Here is a 14,707-nt window from a genome sequence, read left to right on the forward strand (position 1 = left end):
AAAAATAAACATATATTCTATTTACGTAGCACTATTTGGGGAGTAAGAAGAGCTTTAAATGACTAGTCCATGGACCTCACTTATAGTATCAACGTTCTTCAAGGAAAAGGAGGGAGAGAAAATCAATATGCCTGTTTTCTACAAATTGAGCAAATTGAGGATCTTGAAAGCAAAACTGTCCAGGGACCCATCTTGGACCAGAGATTGTTTCCCTTTTAAAACTCCAAGGTTGGGACGCCTGGGTGGCTCAGTCGGTCAAGCGTCTGCCTTCGACTCAGGTCATGATCCCAGGGTCCTGGGATCGAGTCCCACATCGGGCTCCTTGCTCAGCAAGGAGCCTGCTTCTCCCTCTGCCTGCCTCTGTCTCTCTCTCTCTGATAAATAAATAAAATCTTTAAAAAAATAAAAAAATAATAAAAATAAATAAAACTCCAAGGTTGGAAGAGGGAAAAGACTTGGTCTTTGTCTTGGTTTCGCCACCTCCCTGCTGGATGACCTTGGGTGAATCACTTAACCTCTCTGCCTCTTGGTTTCCTCATCTTCAAAAAGGAGATAATATTTACCTCTCAGGGTTGTTGTGAGAATAAAATAAAAGTTGGTTATCTTCATGATTGTCATTGTGTCCAAATCCTTATCCTATGCAATCCCCTCCGAAATATCTTTAAAAACTAGCGAATTATGCACTTCCATGGACAAAAGGGAATCCTAACCTCACTGAACAGCCCAGGTCACCATTGAACAGCTCACATTGTTAGAAAGTTCTGCCTTGAGTTGAACCCAAATCAGCTTCCCTATATGATTCTCCCCTCTGCAGTCCTGGGCTACCACTCCACCTTCTACGTGGCTACCAGCTTCCTTTTCGTGAAAACAGCTCCCCCTCCTAGCAGTGCTGGTGTCCTCTTCCCCAGGAGGAGCACCCTGGGTTCTTTCAAGGGCTCCTCCTATGTCATGTGACTCTGCCGCCAAATGCTCGGTCTCCTCCTCCATGGCCGCATCAGCCTTTTGTTCAAACTGACTTGGCATCAACAAAAACAACCCGTGGTACACAGGTTGCTAACACCCTCTCCTTCATCCCGTGTTCGGACTGCGAGTCCCCGTTAACGGAGAACAAGGTCATCCACGTGTCCTCTTAAATTGTCATCCATTGTCCAAGATCTTTTCCAACATGAATTTTACTATGTAAACTATGAAGTATCCCTCCCAGCTTTGACAACTACGTGTCTGCTGACTGTGACTTCTTTGACTTTATCAGAGTCATCAATAAAACACTGACTAAGACACGGGCTGGAGTGATGTGCTCTGTCCAGGTTGGCCCCGATCTGCTTCTCTTTCTTCAACGTTTTGGGGCCACTGCTGATTGTCTAACTTGGGGTGTCACCAGCTTCTCCCACTCAGCGTACATGTCCCCATCCACAAAGACTTGATAAGAGGCCTTGTCAGATGTCCTACTAACATCAAAACACATGTTATCTATAGCATTTCCCGATCTAGCAATTCTGTTTTAAAAAAGGGAATGAGGTTTGCTGAGCATGAACTGCTAGGGGACCCTTGCTGGCTTCTTAGGAACCATCACTTCCCTAAGTGTTTTTCCTTTTTTAGTTGCTACATCGAAATCCCAACATCTGCCCCTCCTGCCATCATCAGAATCAAATACAATTACAGCTATAACACAACTTCACAAAATGTACGTGGTAGTGAACATCTAAAAGTTTATCATCTACTGAATGGGACCTTCCTGGCCCAGTGAAGCTCAAGGTCCTCACTGTGCCATGGGTTAGAAGACAGATGGGCTATTTAAAAAAAAAAAAAAAAAGATATTCAAATTGGGGGGGATTTCACAAAACTATACATTTAACGATATATTTTAACTATTAATATTAAGTTGTTTAATGTTTTACTGTCCAAAAATAATTACATCACAATGCCTTTCTGAAAGCAAAAGCAAAACAGGGAAGACAATGTTATTGAATGTCTAGATCATGCTAGAATCCACACAAACCCTCTCCTTTGACCACCATAATAACTCTGTAAAATAGGAAGCCCTCCATTCTGCAGATGAAGACGAGACCCAAAGAGATTAGGGCCACGCAGACAATAAACCCAAACAAACAAATTCCAGCCCAAACCAAGCCTATTTGGCTCCAGGTTCCTCATGCTTTCCAGTTACCAAGATTTGCTTTCTCTGACTTGCTGGTTACATGGCTGATTCCTTCCTAGCACCCCGCAAACAGTCTAGAACTCCATAGGTCCTCCTATCATTACCTTCTCTCCTTTTCTTAGCATGAATAAAGCCTTTCGCTTCCTATATCATTCAAAGTTGGACCCAAACAATCAGAAAACTAAAATAAGCACCAAGTCAGGTGCCGGGCAGTGGCTCCATGGTTCAGGTCTTCCCAACCTGGGGAGGGGGACCTTCTATTGTTCGGATGCCCCTGTGGCTCCCCCTCTCTTCCTCCTCCCTCTCTCCGGCTCCTCAGTGAGTCCATGGCCAGCCACCTCCTCACCACCTACTCCCACCTTAGCCATCGGACCTCTGTCCATGCCCCACCATTTACCCAAAATGGTACTTCCTGAGTTTTCCAGTGATCTCATGGCCAAATGCATTCCTCCTCCATTCCTAACTGTTCGCCTGTCCCTTTGAAGAATTTGACCATTAATGACCCATCTTCTCCTCTCTTGTGTCTAAGACTTTAAGTTATCCTGGTTTTCCCACTATGACTCTGACTGCATTTTCTCCAGCCCCCTTTTGTTCTCCCTCCACTAACTGAAGGGTCCCCCAAAGTTAGATCCAGACTCTGTACTCTTTCCCATTACCCTCCTGGGCATAGTCACTGGTCCCAGAGCTATTATGGGACTTAGGTCCCATAAACATTCAGTTATGCTGGTGACTCTTGAATAAAGCCCCCTCACCATCCCTGGCTTCTCTCTTGCTCATGTTCAACTCTTTATGGGCTACTTCTCCAAATCCATTTCCTCTCCTGACTTATCAGGTACCACATCAAGGAGATAAGTTCACTCTCTGTGAACTAATAAGTCAAAAGGACTCCATCCTAGTGGTAGTTTATGGTTGGGGTGGTGGTGGTTTGTGTTGATTTTTTTTTTTTTAATAGAAATACCTCAACAGTTACGTTTGATGACAGAATGATATGTGTTCTCACATTACACTCTGCAGGATGGTGGTCTAGGGCTACTTGGCAGCTGTATCCCTTTAAGGTATCAGAGATTCGGGCTCCATCTATCTTGCTGCTTGGCAATCTCTCGAGTGTTGACCTCCTTCTACCTGGTCCAAAATGGCGCACCACCACCACACTCATATTTCAGGAAGTAGGATAGAAGCTGATAGTAGCACTCAGCTGCAAGAGACGCTAGGAGATGTAGCCTGTGTCCTGAGTGATCACAAACCGACTTACCTAAGAATCTGGAGTTCTCTTACTGGGAACGCAGAGAATGGACACTCGAGGACAAGCAGCTGCTTCCACCAGAAACCCTAAGGAGCATCAGTTGTGTCTCTACTTTCCTTGCCTGTTTCTATTCCTATAGTAAAGATAGTTCTCCATTGTGGGGCACCTGGGTGGCTCAGTCGGTTAAGTGTCTGCCTTCGGCTCAGGTCATGATCCCAGGGTCCTGGGATCGAGCCCTGCATCAGGATCCCTGCTCAGCGGGGAGCCTGGTTCTCCCTCCGCCTGCCGCTCCCCCTGCTTGTGCTCTCTCTCTCTGACAAATAAATAAATCCTTAAAAAAAGAAAGAAAGAAAAGAAAATATTGGTTCTGTTTCTCTGGAGAACCCTGACGAATATAGGACCCTAAGTAAATCTTTAACCTTCTGAGCTCCAGGTTTTCAGCTATAAAATGGGGGCAAAAATAACAACATGGTGCTGTAATAAAGATAGTGTTCATAAAGTACCTAGCAGGTGCCAATGCACAGTAGGCCCTTAATAAAGATTTGGAACTTCTCCCCCCACTCCATCTCTCTATAGTGCAAGTAAGTTTGCATCGGCCAAGGGAGGGCACAAAGAGGTTCCCTCACCAGTCTTGAGAAGGTTTAAAAGGGCATTGCCTGGAGGAGGGGACCTAGTCCTGAAACTTATAAATCATTTACTGTAACCCCTTAATTTTACAAATGTGAAAACAAAAACCCAGAGAGACTCGTTTACCTAGGATCAGAGAATTAGGGGCAGAACAGAAACTGAAACCCAGATTTTCAGGGTTTCTTCCCTGATGACTTGGGATCTCTAACTGTACTTTAACCAACTTGTTCAAAGACGTTAGAATTTTCTGCACATGCTTGGAATTCTCAGGAAATTCAGCAAATTGTGAAAACACCTGGGTTTTTCTTATGGATTATTTTCACTGGCCGTGGTTTTAACATATAACCACATGTAAAATATGGGATCTCTACTATAAAAGACTTTAGGCAAGCACACCTTCTGCCACGGGGCCCCAGATTTGCACTCAAGAAAATAGCTAACGGCACTCATCTATTTGCCATTTCTATTTCATTTTTGTCTCTGTTTTCAGACACTTAATGTGGATTGAGGTTAGGGCAAACTTAATATGACTTCATGATGGCATGATGTTCAAATTATCTCATTTCCTATTCACAATCCACCTAAGATTAGCAGTTCCCAAATTCCTCAATTAATCAGACCAGTAAAATCAGCACCTTCAAAAATTAGAGGGAACGATATTATCTGTCAACTTTGAATTTTGCCAAAATAAAATTAAAAATTTACACGACTATCCTATATGTCATCATATTGCACGAAAGGAAGGACTTTTAACAGCAAACATAGGACAGACCTTGCAAGCCTCTCTATATATCCAGATAGGATAGCAAATTTTTTTTTTTTAAGTTTATTTGAGAGAGAGGGAGAGAGTGCGCAAGCAGGGGGAGCAGGAGAGGGAGAAGTGGGTTCCCCACTGAGCAGGGAGCCCGCTGCTAGACTCGTTCCCAGGATCCTGAGGTCATGACCTGAGCTGAAGGCAGACGCTTAACTGACTGAGCCACCCAGGCGCCCCTGGGATGGCAAATTTTAACAATGCGCCTGGAGAATTCAGGAAGGGAAGCAGCATGAATTATTTGATCATCTCTGTTGTCCTCCAAAAAGTAACAAAATTGACTCCTTACTTGTTACAGTTTTAAGATGCGCTATGTGAAAAAGCTTTCAAAATAAAGAACAAGGAAGAAGGGGCGCCTGGGTGGCTCAGTCAGTTAAGCGTCCACCTCCGGCTCAGGTCATGATCCTGGGGTCCTAGGATCGAGCCCCACTTTGGCTTCCTGCTGAGCCAGGAGTCTGCTTCTCCCTCTCCTTCCGCCTGTTGCTTCCCCTGCTCGTGCCCTCTGTCAAATAAATAAATAAAACTTAAGAAAGAAGAGAAAAAAAGAACAAGGAAGAAGGTAGCTGGCAGTGCATCCATGGGCTCATGATGCTGCTTTCTCTGCTTTCATAAAGTCCAAGTTCAAAATTTTCTCTAATAAAAAGCATCGTTCTTTAGGAAATATGACCCAATGTTAAGATTTGATAAAGCTGGGTATGTGTATGCAAGTATTTATTCTGTACCCTTTGAACAGACTTTAAGTTTTGTCCTTGCCATCCCTGCTTGCAAGTTTTTGTGGGCTACATCCAACAGCTGGGCCCACACACTTTCTTCTGACGCCTTTTTTCCTGAGCCTGGGTCACACCTTCTTCTTCGCCTTACTCACAATTTTTTCTTGAAATCTGGACAATTTGGATGATACTGGAGCAAGTACGAAATTCTGATGTAAAAAAACCTGATTCAATTTAAACCGACGAAATCGGTTTCCCCCATGGGAGAGTGCAGCTCCTGGTGTCTCTGCTGTTTTTATATTCTTTTTTTTTTTTTATCCTGTGCTCTGGCTTCCCAGAGGTTGCTCCTGCGTGGCCTTAATGGTCCTCAGAGCCCGTGCTGCTTCCATCCCCGGCCCGCGGCCCCGGGCGCAGACCGAGAAACGCTCTAAGGCCAGTCCTTCCTTGGCTTTCTCAGTTCAGAGTCTCCCCGCTACGTTCCCACGGGTCGGCCCCTCGCCCTGTCTGGAATTGCGATCTGAAGACGGGCAGAGCTGACTTTTTGCCACGTTTCCTTCCAAGTTCAGCACTTTTAACAGACAAAGTCGCAGTTTGTGCATAGTCTACACCGGCCCCCACCATGCAGCCCACCCCCTCGGGCAACAAAGCTGCTGGTTTGCATGATTAGCTTTTGCTAGCTTTTGCTAGCTTTTCATGATGGGCTTGGTGCGAGGAAAACTGGGAGGTTTGGGGAGCCCCAGGCAGGAAGGCCTACAGACTCCAGTGGTTCTTATCGGAAGCTCTAGACATTTTTCAAAAATCAACAATGTTCAGTTTCTTGCCTGTTTCTGGTCAATTACCAGGGCCCCCAAAAGGTGGTTTTTGACCATTTTAGTTTCCTACTTTTTTTTTCTTTTCTTTCCAGGGAGGGATGGCCAGACCTCGTCCCACTGCTATAGCCAGATGTCTCTAAATATCCTTATTGTCTCTTCTTATATGCCTGAAATATCTGACACACACACACACACATTAAAGGATGACAGCAGAAAATTATTTTTCACCAAGTCAAACTAATGGCCCAAGGAGGGGGGTAAATAAAAGTGGAAAGACTTCTAAAAACTGAAGTCTTCATTTCTCCAGCGGCAGTTCTGTGGAGAATTGATTTTCACCCTCTTGAATATCTTTCAGCACAGGAGCTGCAGTGGGCAAGGGCAAGCGTGGAGAGAGCAGCCCAGGTTGAGCCCGCACACCTCGGCTGCCTCCGGGAGGAATACATCTGCACGTGGTGTGGTAAATGCTTTAGGGAGACGACTTTGAAATGATTCCAAAAATTCCAAAAGACTACACATTGCATGTAAGTTTTCAAAAATAAAAAATTACCTCATTAGTCTAGAACTTGTGACTCCATCACCGTCACCCTCTTTATTCACGGAGAGTGCCTGAAAATCCCTTTTTTGAAGGGATTAATGTGCTAACTCACAGATGACCACCACGGGTTCTTTAGAAACACACCTCAGTGGAAGGAGCTGCGCAGGAAACCTGAAGCAAATATTTAGGACTGTGGTTTCCAAGTCTTTTCTTGAAAGGAAATCATGTTTCCCTTTCACCGTCTGGGATGGACTGTCCTCTGGGAAGTGTTTGCATTTGCCCTGGGTCAGGAAGGGCTTGAGGTTGATTCCCCATTGCTGAAGTGTCTCACAATACAAGGTCCTTCAACATCTAATTGCCGTGTATTTTATTTTTTTAAAGATTTTATTTTTAAAGTCATCTCTCCACCCAACGTGGGGCTCAAACGCACGACCCCGAGATCAAGAATCGAACGCTCCCCAGACTGAGGCAGCCAGGCATCCCCAAATGCCACATATTTTAGAAAAAATGATGTCGCTCACATTTCTAACAGGCCACAGATATCTGGGAAACAACCTTACCAAACTCTTAACATTAAGTTCACGGTATTTTCGATCGAGACTTAATTTCTGAGGGTCAGAGGATGCTGGAGCTCAACAGGAGAGGACTCGTGTGAAAACAGCCACAGATGAAAATGATCACGGTTATGGTATCAAGATAGAGCAAATCATTCATTGCTTAACCCCAGGAGGGCTGAAAGCCTGATGCACAGAAGAACCAAGGCAGAAAACCAACTAAGGGTTCAAATATTTGCCTTAAGTTTTTATTTATTTACATTCTTGAATTTTTCTTTATCTCCAAAGCAAATACTGTTGTAATTATAATGGATGATTAATTCACTGGATGTATTAATTATGGCAAAGGCATGCTGTAAACCCCCCAGATATATCCTATGTTCACATGACCTAAGTCCCACGGACAGGAAAACAAGGTTCAGGTTCGTAACATTTTATACCCCGTGATTGCTGGTTAAGGGCAAGAACTGCTTGCCTCTTATCTGACATTTAATTTGCTAGCTTGCTTCCTTCTAGAGTGCTCAAATCTTGCTCTAAGATGTGCTTAACCACCATTCCCCCTGGCCCCATTTGGCCCCTGCCCGTGAGGCCTCCAAGTGCTTGGTACGCCTCACATTCCTCCAGTGATCTGCACACGTCTCTCTCTCCCACTTGACTGGGTTTCTCCTGCCTCAGACCCTCCCCATCCCCTCATTTTTAGCAGATAAACTCCCTGCCAACGTCACCGAATTAAATTCCCACAACTTCCCTCCACCTCAGTCCACCCTCCACCTGCCCTCTCTTCCCTCACTCTGGTCCCAAGAAAGGCGGCCTTCCTCTCTCAGGCCAACCCTCCGTGTTCCGCTTTTTTTTTTTTAAAGATTTTGTCAGAGAGAGAGAGAGAGAAAAGGAGCGCGCACGCGAGCACAAGCAGGGGGAGCGGCAGGCAGAGGGAGAAGCAGGCTCCCCGCCAAGCAAGGAACCCGATGTGGGATTCGATCCCAGGACCGCGGGATTATGACCTGAGCTGAAGGCAGACGCCCAACAACTGAGCCACCCAGGCGTCCCCTGTGTTCTGCTTCTATCAGCTCCCCCTTTTCAGGAACTCTCTGCATGGTCTTCAGCCTCTTGGTCTGGCCTAAGCTGTGTCCTCCCAGGAGCACTCAGACAGGCTTCAGCCTCCCAGCCTAACACGACTTTCCCTCCACCCAACTCATCTACTCAAGTCCTCTTTCCCCCTCACAGCCTGATTTCTCAAAGAGTTGCCTACAAACACATCTTTACTTGCTCATGACCAACTCAACCCACTTGACAATATGGCTTTTGCTTCCGCCATTCCATGAACACAGCTCAAGCTCAAAGCCAACAACTTCCCAGTCCCTAAATCCAATGGATTCTTCTCAAAACTTATCTTGCCAGGGCAGCAAGCACTTCACACTTTTGACCTCTTCCTACCTTCTTGAACAACCCTTGGCTTCAGTAACACCCCCACCCCTGACATTCTTACCCACTTTTTGGCAGTAATAATCACAACTTCTAAAATCCGTGTAGAACTATAGGCTTTATAAATAAAGCATTTCCACAAGTGATACATTTATTCATTCAATATTGTGAGTGAATATGTTATCTGACCATTTACTATGTGGGGGTTCAAAGATGAAAGAAATCAGTCTCATAGTCAAGGCAATTTTGTTAAAGATCACAGAGAAAGGATCGATCAAAATCAGTACTCCATCTCCCAACTCTAAAAACCATGCTCCTTCCAATACCACCATCACATAAACTGTTAAAAATATTCAAGTTCTACACCTCAGAAAAAAATGGAAGACATAACTGATTATCTTGTTGAAAAACCAAGAGCCCAATGATGCATATTACCTCTGAAAAAAAATTAAAAGGCTGGCTAAAACCTCTCAGATCCTCTTTTCATACAAAATCTTCGGCCTCTATTAAATTGTTCATACTTAACATTTCCAAGGCTCACACGGCATCCTAACAGCAACATCCGGTGAACACTTGAAGACATTAGCTTCCGTAGTTCAACTGCTGCTATAAACAACATGTGTAAGTCATTTCTCCCCCTTCTAAAGAAAAAGTCAGCAGCTGTTTGCTAAAAAAATTTTTTTATTGTGGATAAAGACATTGCCAACTTACATATATCATTTTTACTTAGAGTATTTTTTTTGCCTTGCAGTGCTCCTGAGAAATTCAGAAATGCATTGACTTTAGCTCTATAAAACACAACCCAATATTAAGGTTGGGTTGTAAATTTCCCACATTTAGATATTTCCCTAAAAACCAAAAGACAACTTATCAAGTTTAATTAGAGAAACCTTAATAAGTTAAAAAGTAAAGACTGGCAAATAATCACAAATGTCAGAACATTAAAATACCATTACTTTTTCCATAGGAATATATAAAATAAATATCAGTTATACTTACTTGATATTTACAAAATTAAAGGAAATTTTTGTGGATGGAAGACATTTTAAATACTTTGATATATGAAAAACTTCATTGGTTTTGAAAAATCAGATTCAAATGCTTTAAGTCTGACGCATAATGGCACTCCCCCATTAATTCTTTACTTTATCACTCCCCTAACCCTGAAGACAAAGTTTGTTTTCCATCTACTAATTGGATAAGTATTTTGAGTCTTTTCCCCCTTTTTCAATTAACCATTAAAAGGTTAAAATAAACGGGAGGCTTTATTTGCAGAGGATAGTTAATATTTTAATTGGCTGGTTTTAAGAAAGTCATTCCTTTCTCCCTATGCTTTTGTTATTTTAGTTTTGTTTCCTTTTTTTTTTTTTTTTTTAAATCGATAATGGCAGGGTCCAAAACTCAACCAACCATGATACAGGATTATATTAAAATCAAATTCAATGGCTGGATGGCTTTTCTACTATATTATAGCAGTTGAAAACCATTAGGAATGTTGTGAAAAACTGGCAGCTAAAGCAAAATTAAACCACAAATTCTAGTAAGTTTAGAGAGAAGTAAACAGTAAAAGTACTGTAGTTAAAATATTGCAGGAAAAATACCGTTTGCCATGTCCTATTGCTAAAATAACAATTATATGCTTCACCACTGTATGGTTACTAAGATTCCTTGAGCAGATGGCTCATCTCTGACACAACTTGGTTTCAGAAAAGTAGATGAGTTATGTCTGGTTTAGATCAACACACACTTAGTATGCATACCAGTGAGCTATAGTTTCAACCATGCATTAGGTACCACAGCTTGAGGACAAAGTCACATACTTCAATAGCAGCCATGAAAGGTCATGCTGTGATGTTTAGATATGCAGTGCATCCATAACAGCTTTCAAACTTACGGGTGGGGGGATGCTCAAAATGTCCTCAAAGGCCTTTAAAATATGATGATATGCTACTTAAATATGTAGCATCTCCTTTTCAAATTAAAAGATGAAACTTTTTTTGCATGTTCTCTTTCTTCAAAATGAAGGATCATGTGTCTTTTTTTTTTTTTAACTTAGAAACTTTTATTTCAGATGCTCCACACTGAAATGAAACTTCAATGGCAAGCAGCACATAATTTAGGATGGCCAGTGAAAGCATCTTTGGAAGGATCATATAAAACCTAAAGGTAATAATTTCATAGAGAAATAATAATGGGCAAAACGGACAAGAGGCAGTTTGACAGTTCTAATATAGAACCTGTCCAACAACTTCCTTTAAAGTGGACTGAACAAAGAACGGGATATAAATACATTAGCTCGGGAGACAGGTGAGGTTCTGAGGCAGCGACGTCTCGGCTACTAAACATTTCAGAAAAACGAGCTTTACCCATCCACACATGAAGACTTCTAATCTTCCAATCTAAACACAGTAGACAGTAGACAGTTCATCACAGCAAAATTTACAAACAACCAAATTGAGCCCTGGCCAGGGCCAGGCCTATTTACATATTTGAATTAGTATTATTTTCACCTTTCCTTGTTATACAGATGTTTCTATTTTCAAGGTATACTGGAATTTACAAAATTCGCAAGAAATGTCTTTAAATGTACAATTCCAACGACTAATACAAACACGAACATCCCGATATAATGAAGTTCCAGGTCAAGACTTTTTAGGATGGGTTTGTGAAAAATTAAAGAACTACTCCCTTCCTCTTCAGTTGCAAACAGCTGGTGCTGGTGCTGTTGACGTCTCTGCCCTCAGTGAGCAGGAGGATGAGAAGCGGGGACCCCCGGACCGACGCGGCTCTTGTACCGCTCCGCAGAAAGGGCGGGAGGTATCCCGTTCAGCGATATCGCCAACTGTAGGTACGTAAACGCAGCTGTTTGACGTAACACCTACCCGAAAGCTGTGTGCACGTGTGTGAGCAAACATTTTTGAGATGATACCTTTAAAAAGATACCTTGGCTCTTAAAACTAAATCATATCTCCACCTTATGTAACTCAACATTAAAAAGGAACAAATCATGATACATGTAACAACTTGGACAGGTCTCAAGGGAATTATGTTGCGTGAAAAAAGCCAATCCCAAAGGTTACATACTGCACAAGTCCACTTACACAGCACTCTTGAAGTGACCAAATTACAGAGCTTGGGAGCAGTCAGTGGTTGCCAGAGACTAGGCGATTATAAAATACAACAGGGCAGCTCGAGAGCCTTGACGAAACTGCTGGGTATCTGAACTGCACTGTAGTGCTGATCACAGCGATCGACACGTGTGATAAAATTGCATAGAACCAAACACACACACATTCCACGTCCCGACACCTATGATCTCCCAGGCACAACCCTGTTGTTGGCCTGTCTACACAAAGTCCTCTCAAGAGGACTAATGAAGAAAAAAAAAAAAAGATGACCAATATACGCTTCAGATCAACTGTTTGCACTATACAGATAAGCCACTACTATTATTTTCTCCTTTTTTTGTAAATCTCTTGATAATCTTTAAAAGATGAACCACATGTCTCTAGCTTAAATGAGCTTGAAAATCATAGAAATAAAGAGCTGATATATAGCTACTAGAAATTTTTATCTTTCTTTATATTTTTCTTATTTTTTGTAAATTAAGATGAAAGATCCAATGTTTCTAGCTTAAATGAGGCCAAATCAGAGAAGGAAAAAAGCATATACTACAGCAAACACTTCCTCCTGGGACACCTGCAATTTCTAAAAGCAAAAAGAATATTTTTATTAAGTTTAGAGAATGTACAACTGCAAACAAATACATGACTTTTTCTGAAAGGCCACTTTGTGGTAAAGTACATACATATAGTGTTCACGGTTTCTTTAAAGTGCTACGTATGTTGTCTCTGGCTTGAGAATCACCTATTGCTTTAAAAGGTCTTTCAACACAACTCCAGCGCTGTGGTCAGGGGACACTGGCAAAGGTGTAAATGTGGGCAACACCCCCGAAATGGGTTTCAACAGAAGATGCCCAGGCCCCCCAGGCCCAAGTCCAGCTGGGTTAATGAGAGGCACAGCCGCAGAGCGGGGGGCCAAGAATGGATTCACATCTGTTCTTCTACCAGATCTGGATTCTGTGGTATCTAGATGATAAAACACAAGTTAGTTAATCTCCTATATATTATTTAGTTAACACTACACATGTGTTTAGGTTCCTAGATTTGGCCCCCAAATAAATTTAATTCCCATGCTGCTGGGTTCTGGATCCGCTAAACAGGGTCTATGACATATAAAGGGTAAAAAAAGACAAGACAGGAAGCGAGAGGAATGGAGAAAGAACTGGGGAGGGAGGAATATCTGTACACACAGCTAATACTTTATTAAGCACATTAATATTGTTGTTTGATATCCAAATACCAGTTATATAACTGATGAATTTCATTTACTTTAATAATGGCTTCTCAGAGGGTGTTTTCTATGTTACAATGCAAATTTTCTAACTATTCACCTGAAACATGGAAGGACTTGATAACTCCTTTTCCCCCAATAATTATGAGGGCCATGAAAAAAACTGGCACCAATTCCACAATAACAATCAAATTTAATATTAATTTACCCAAAGAAAAACAATTTTTTCGCATTACATTACCTAATCCTCCTTTTTCAGACATTCAAAGGTTTGAAACAATTCTCCACTAGATCATTTCTCTATCAAGTTACGCTAAAACTAGTTTTTTATTGGAATAGGTATCTGTTAATTCCCTAATGTCCTGGTGGATAGAACTCTGCTTTATTACCCAAGACAGCTAACAACTTCCTTGTTAAGAGACAAGCACCACTCAAGCAATGGGAAACTCAAAATAAAAAGAAGCCTCTAACACAAAGAAAGCATTGAGACAAATTCACCCAATCAACTTAACGTCAAGCACCCTGGGTCCCCAAGCTTTACTTCTCTGTGAATGACAACTTTCCAAACTCTGGAAAAGCTTCCGGTGCTCCTTAGTAAGCTCTGACCCTTGTCACACACTTCCAAATCCAGCATTAAAGACTAAGCTTGTCTTTTGTTGTTGTTTTTTAATGTAAACCCTGTACCAGCTCAGAATATCACTGGCTTTTGTCTCTGATCAATCCAAACCAAACTGGGCACATGTCTTGATAAGTGAAGGCAGGGGGGAAAGGGAAGAAGAGAGGGAAGAAGGGGAAGGGATGGAGGGGGGACAGATGGAGCGGGAAGGGATGGAGACGGAAGGGAGGACAGGGAGCAGGAGACATTGCCATAATGAATTCTGGAATCCACTTGAAGATGCTACAACCTAATGTAGCAAGAAAAAAGTATGGTTTTGTTTGTTTTTTAAGGATTTTATTTATTTATTTGACAGAGGGAGAGAGAGAGAGTACAAGCAGGGGGAGCGGCAGGCAGAGGGAGAGGGAGACGCAGGACGCTGGGATCATGACCTGAGCCGAAAGGAAGATGTTTAACCAACTGAGCCACCCAGGCGCCCCAAGAAAAAAGTGTTTTTAGTACAGTCTGTAGCTGTTCGATAAAGTGAAGACTTTTTATTAAATTTCGGAGCCAAACCTTTTATCCAAACAAATTTTACCATTTCTTTTTATATAAAAGTTCAGGAAAATAGAAATAATCTGGCTAAATTAGACTTCAAAATTTCAAAATATAAATTCTTTAGTATTTTATCCAAATTGAAGTATCTGATGTGATATAAACTTGAGAGTATATAACATACACTTTTAAAGTCCAACTAGCAAACATTTTAGTCTGTATTAAAATACGAAGATTTCAGATAAAAGAGAGACTTTCTAATAAACAATCTGTTCATAGTCTAATGGATTATAGTGCAATTTCAACTCAAGAAAATTTACTGCATGCCTGTA

The 14,707-nt window shown here is 42.0% G+C and overlaps 1 protein-coding gene across 2 annotated transcripts in view; it reads right to left on the minus strand.

Moving 5' to 3' along the window:
• Nucleotides 1-9,280: 9,280 nt before the first annotated feature.
• The window catches only part of TRIP11 (thyroid hormone receptor interactor 11), a 65,466-nt gene continuing 60,039 nt past the window's right edge, over nucleotides 9,281-14,707 (minus strand). The window contains exon 21 of one of the 2 annotated variants that reach the window (XM_032405799.1): nucleotides 9,281-12,960. In XM_032405799.1, coding sequence (XP_032261690.1) covers nucleotides 12,740-12,960 — 221 coding nt within the window. In that variant the 3' untranslated portion in view covers nucleotides 9,281-12,739. The remainder of the gene's footprint in view (nucleotides 12,961-14,707) is intronic. The other variant, XM_032405800.1, reaches the window with a different exon arrangement.

This window comes from Phoca vitulina, unplaced genomic scaffold, assembly GCF_004348235.1.
Source record: "Phoca vitulina isolate PV1807 unplaced genomic scaffold, GSC_HSeal_1.0 scaffold7, whole genome shotgun sequence".
Classification (NCBI taxonomy): Eukaryota; Metazoa; Chordata; class Mammalia; order Carnivora; family Phocidae; genus Phoca; species Phoca vitulina.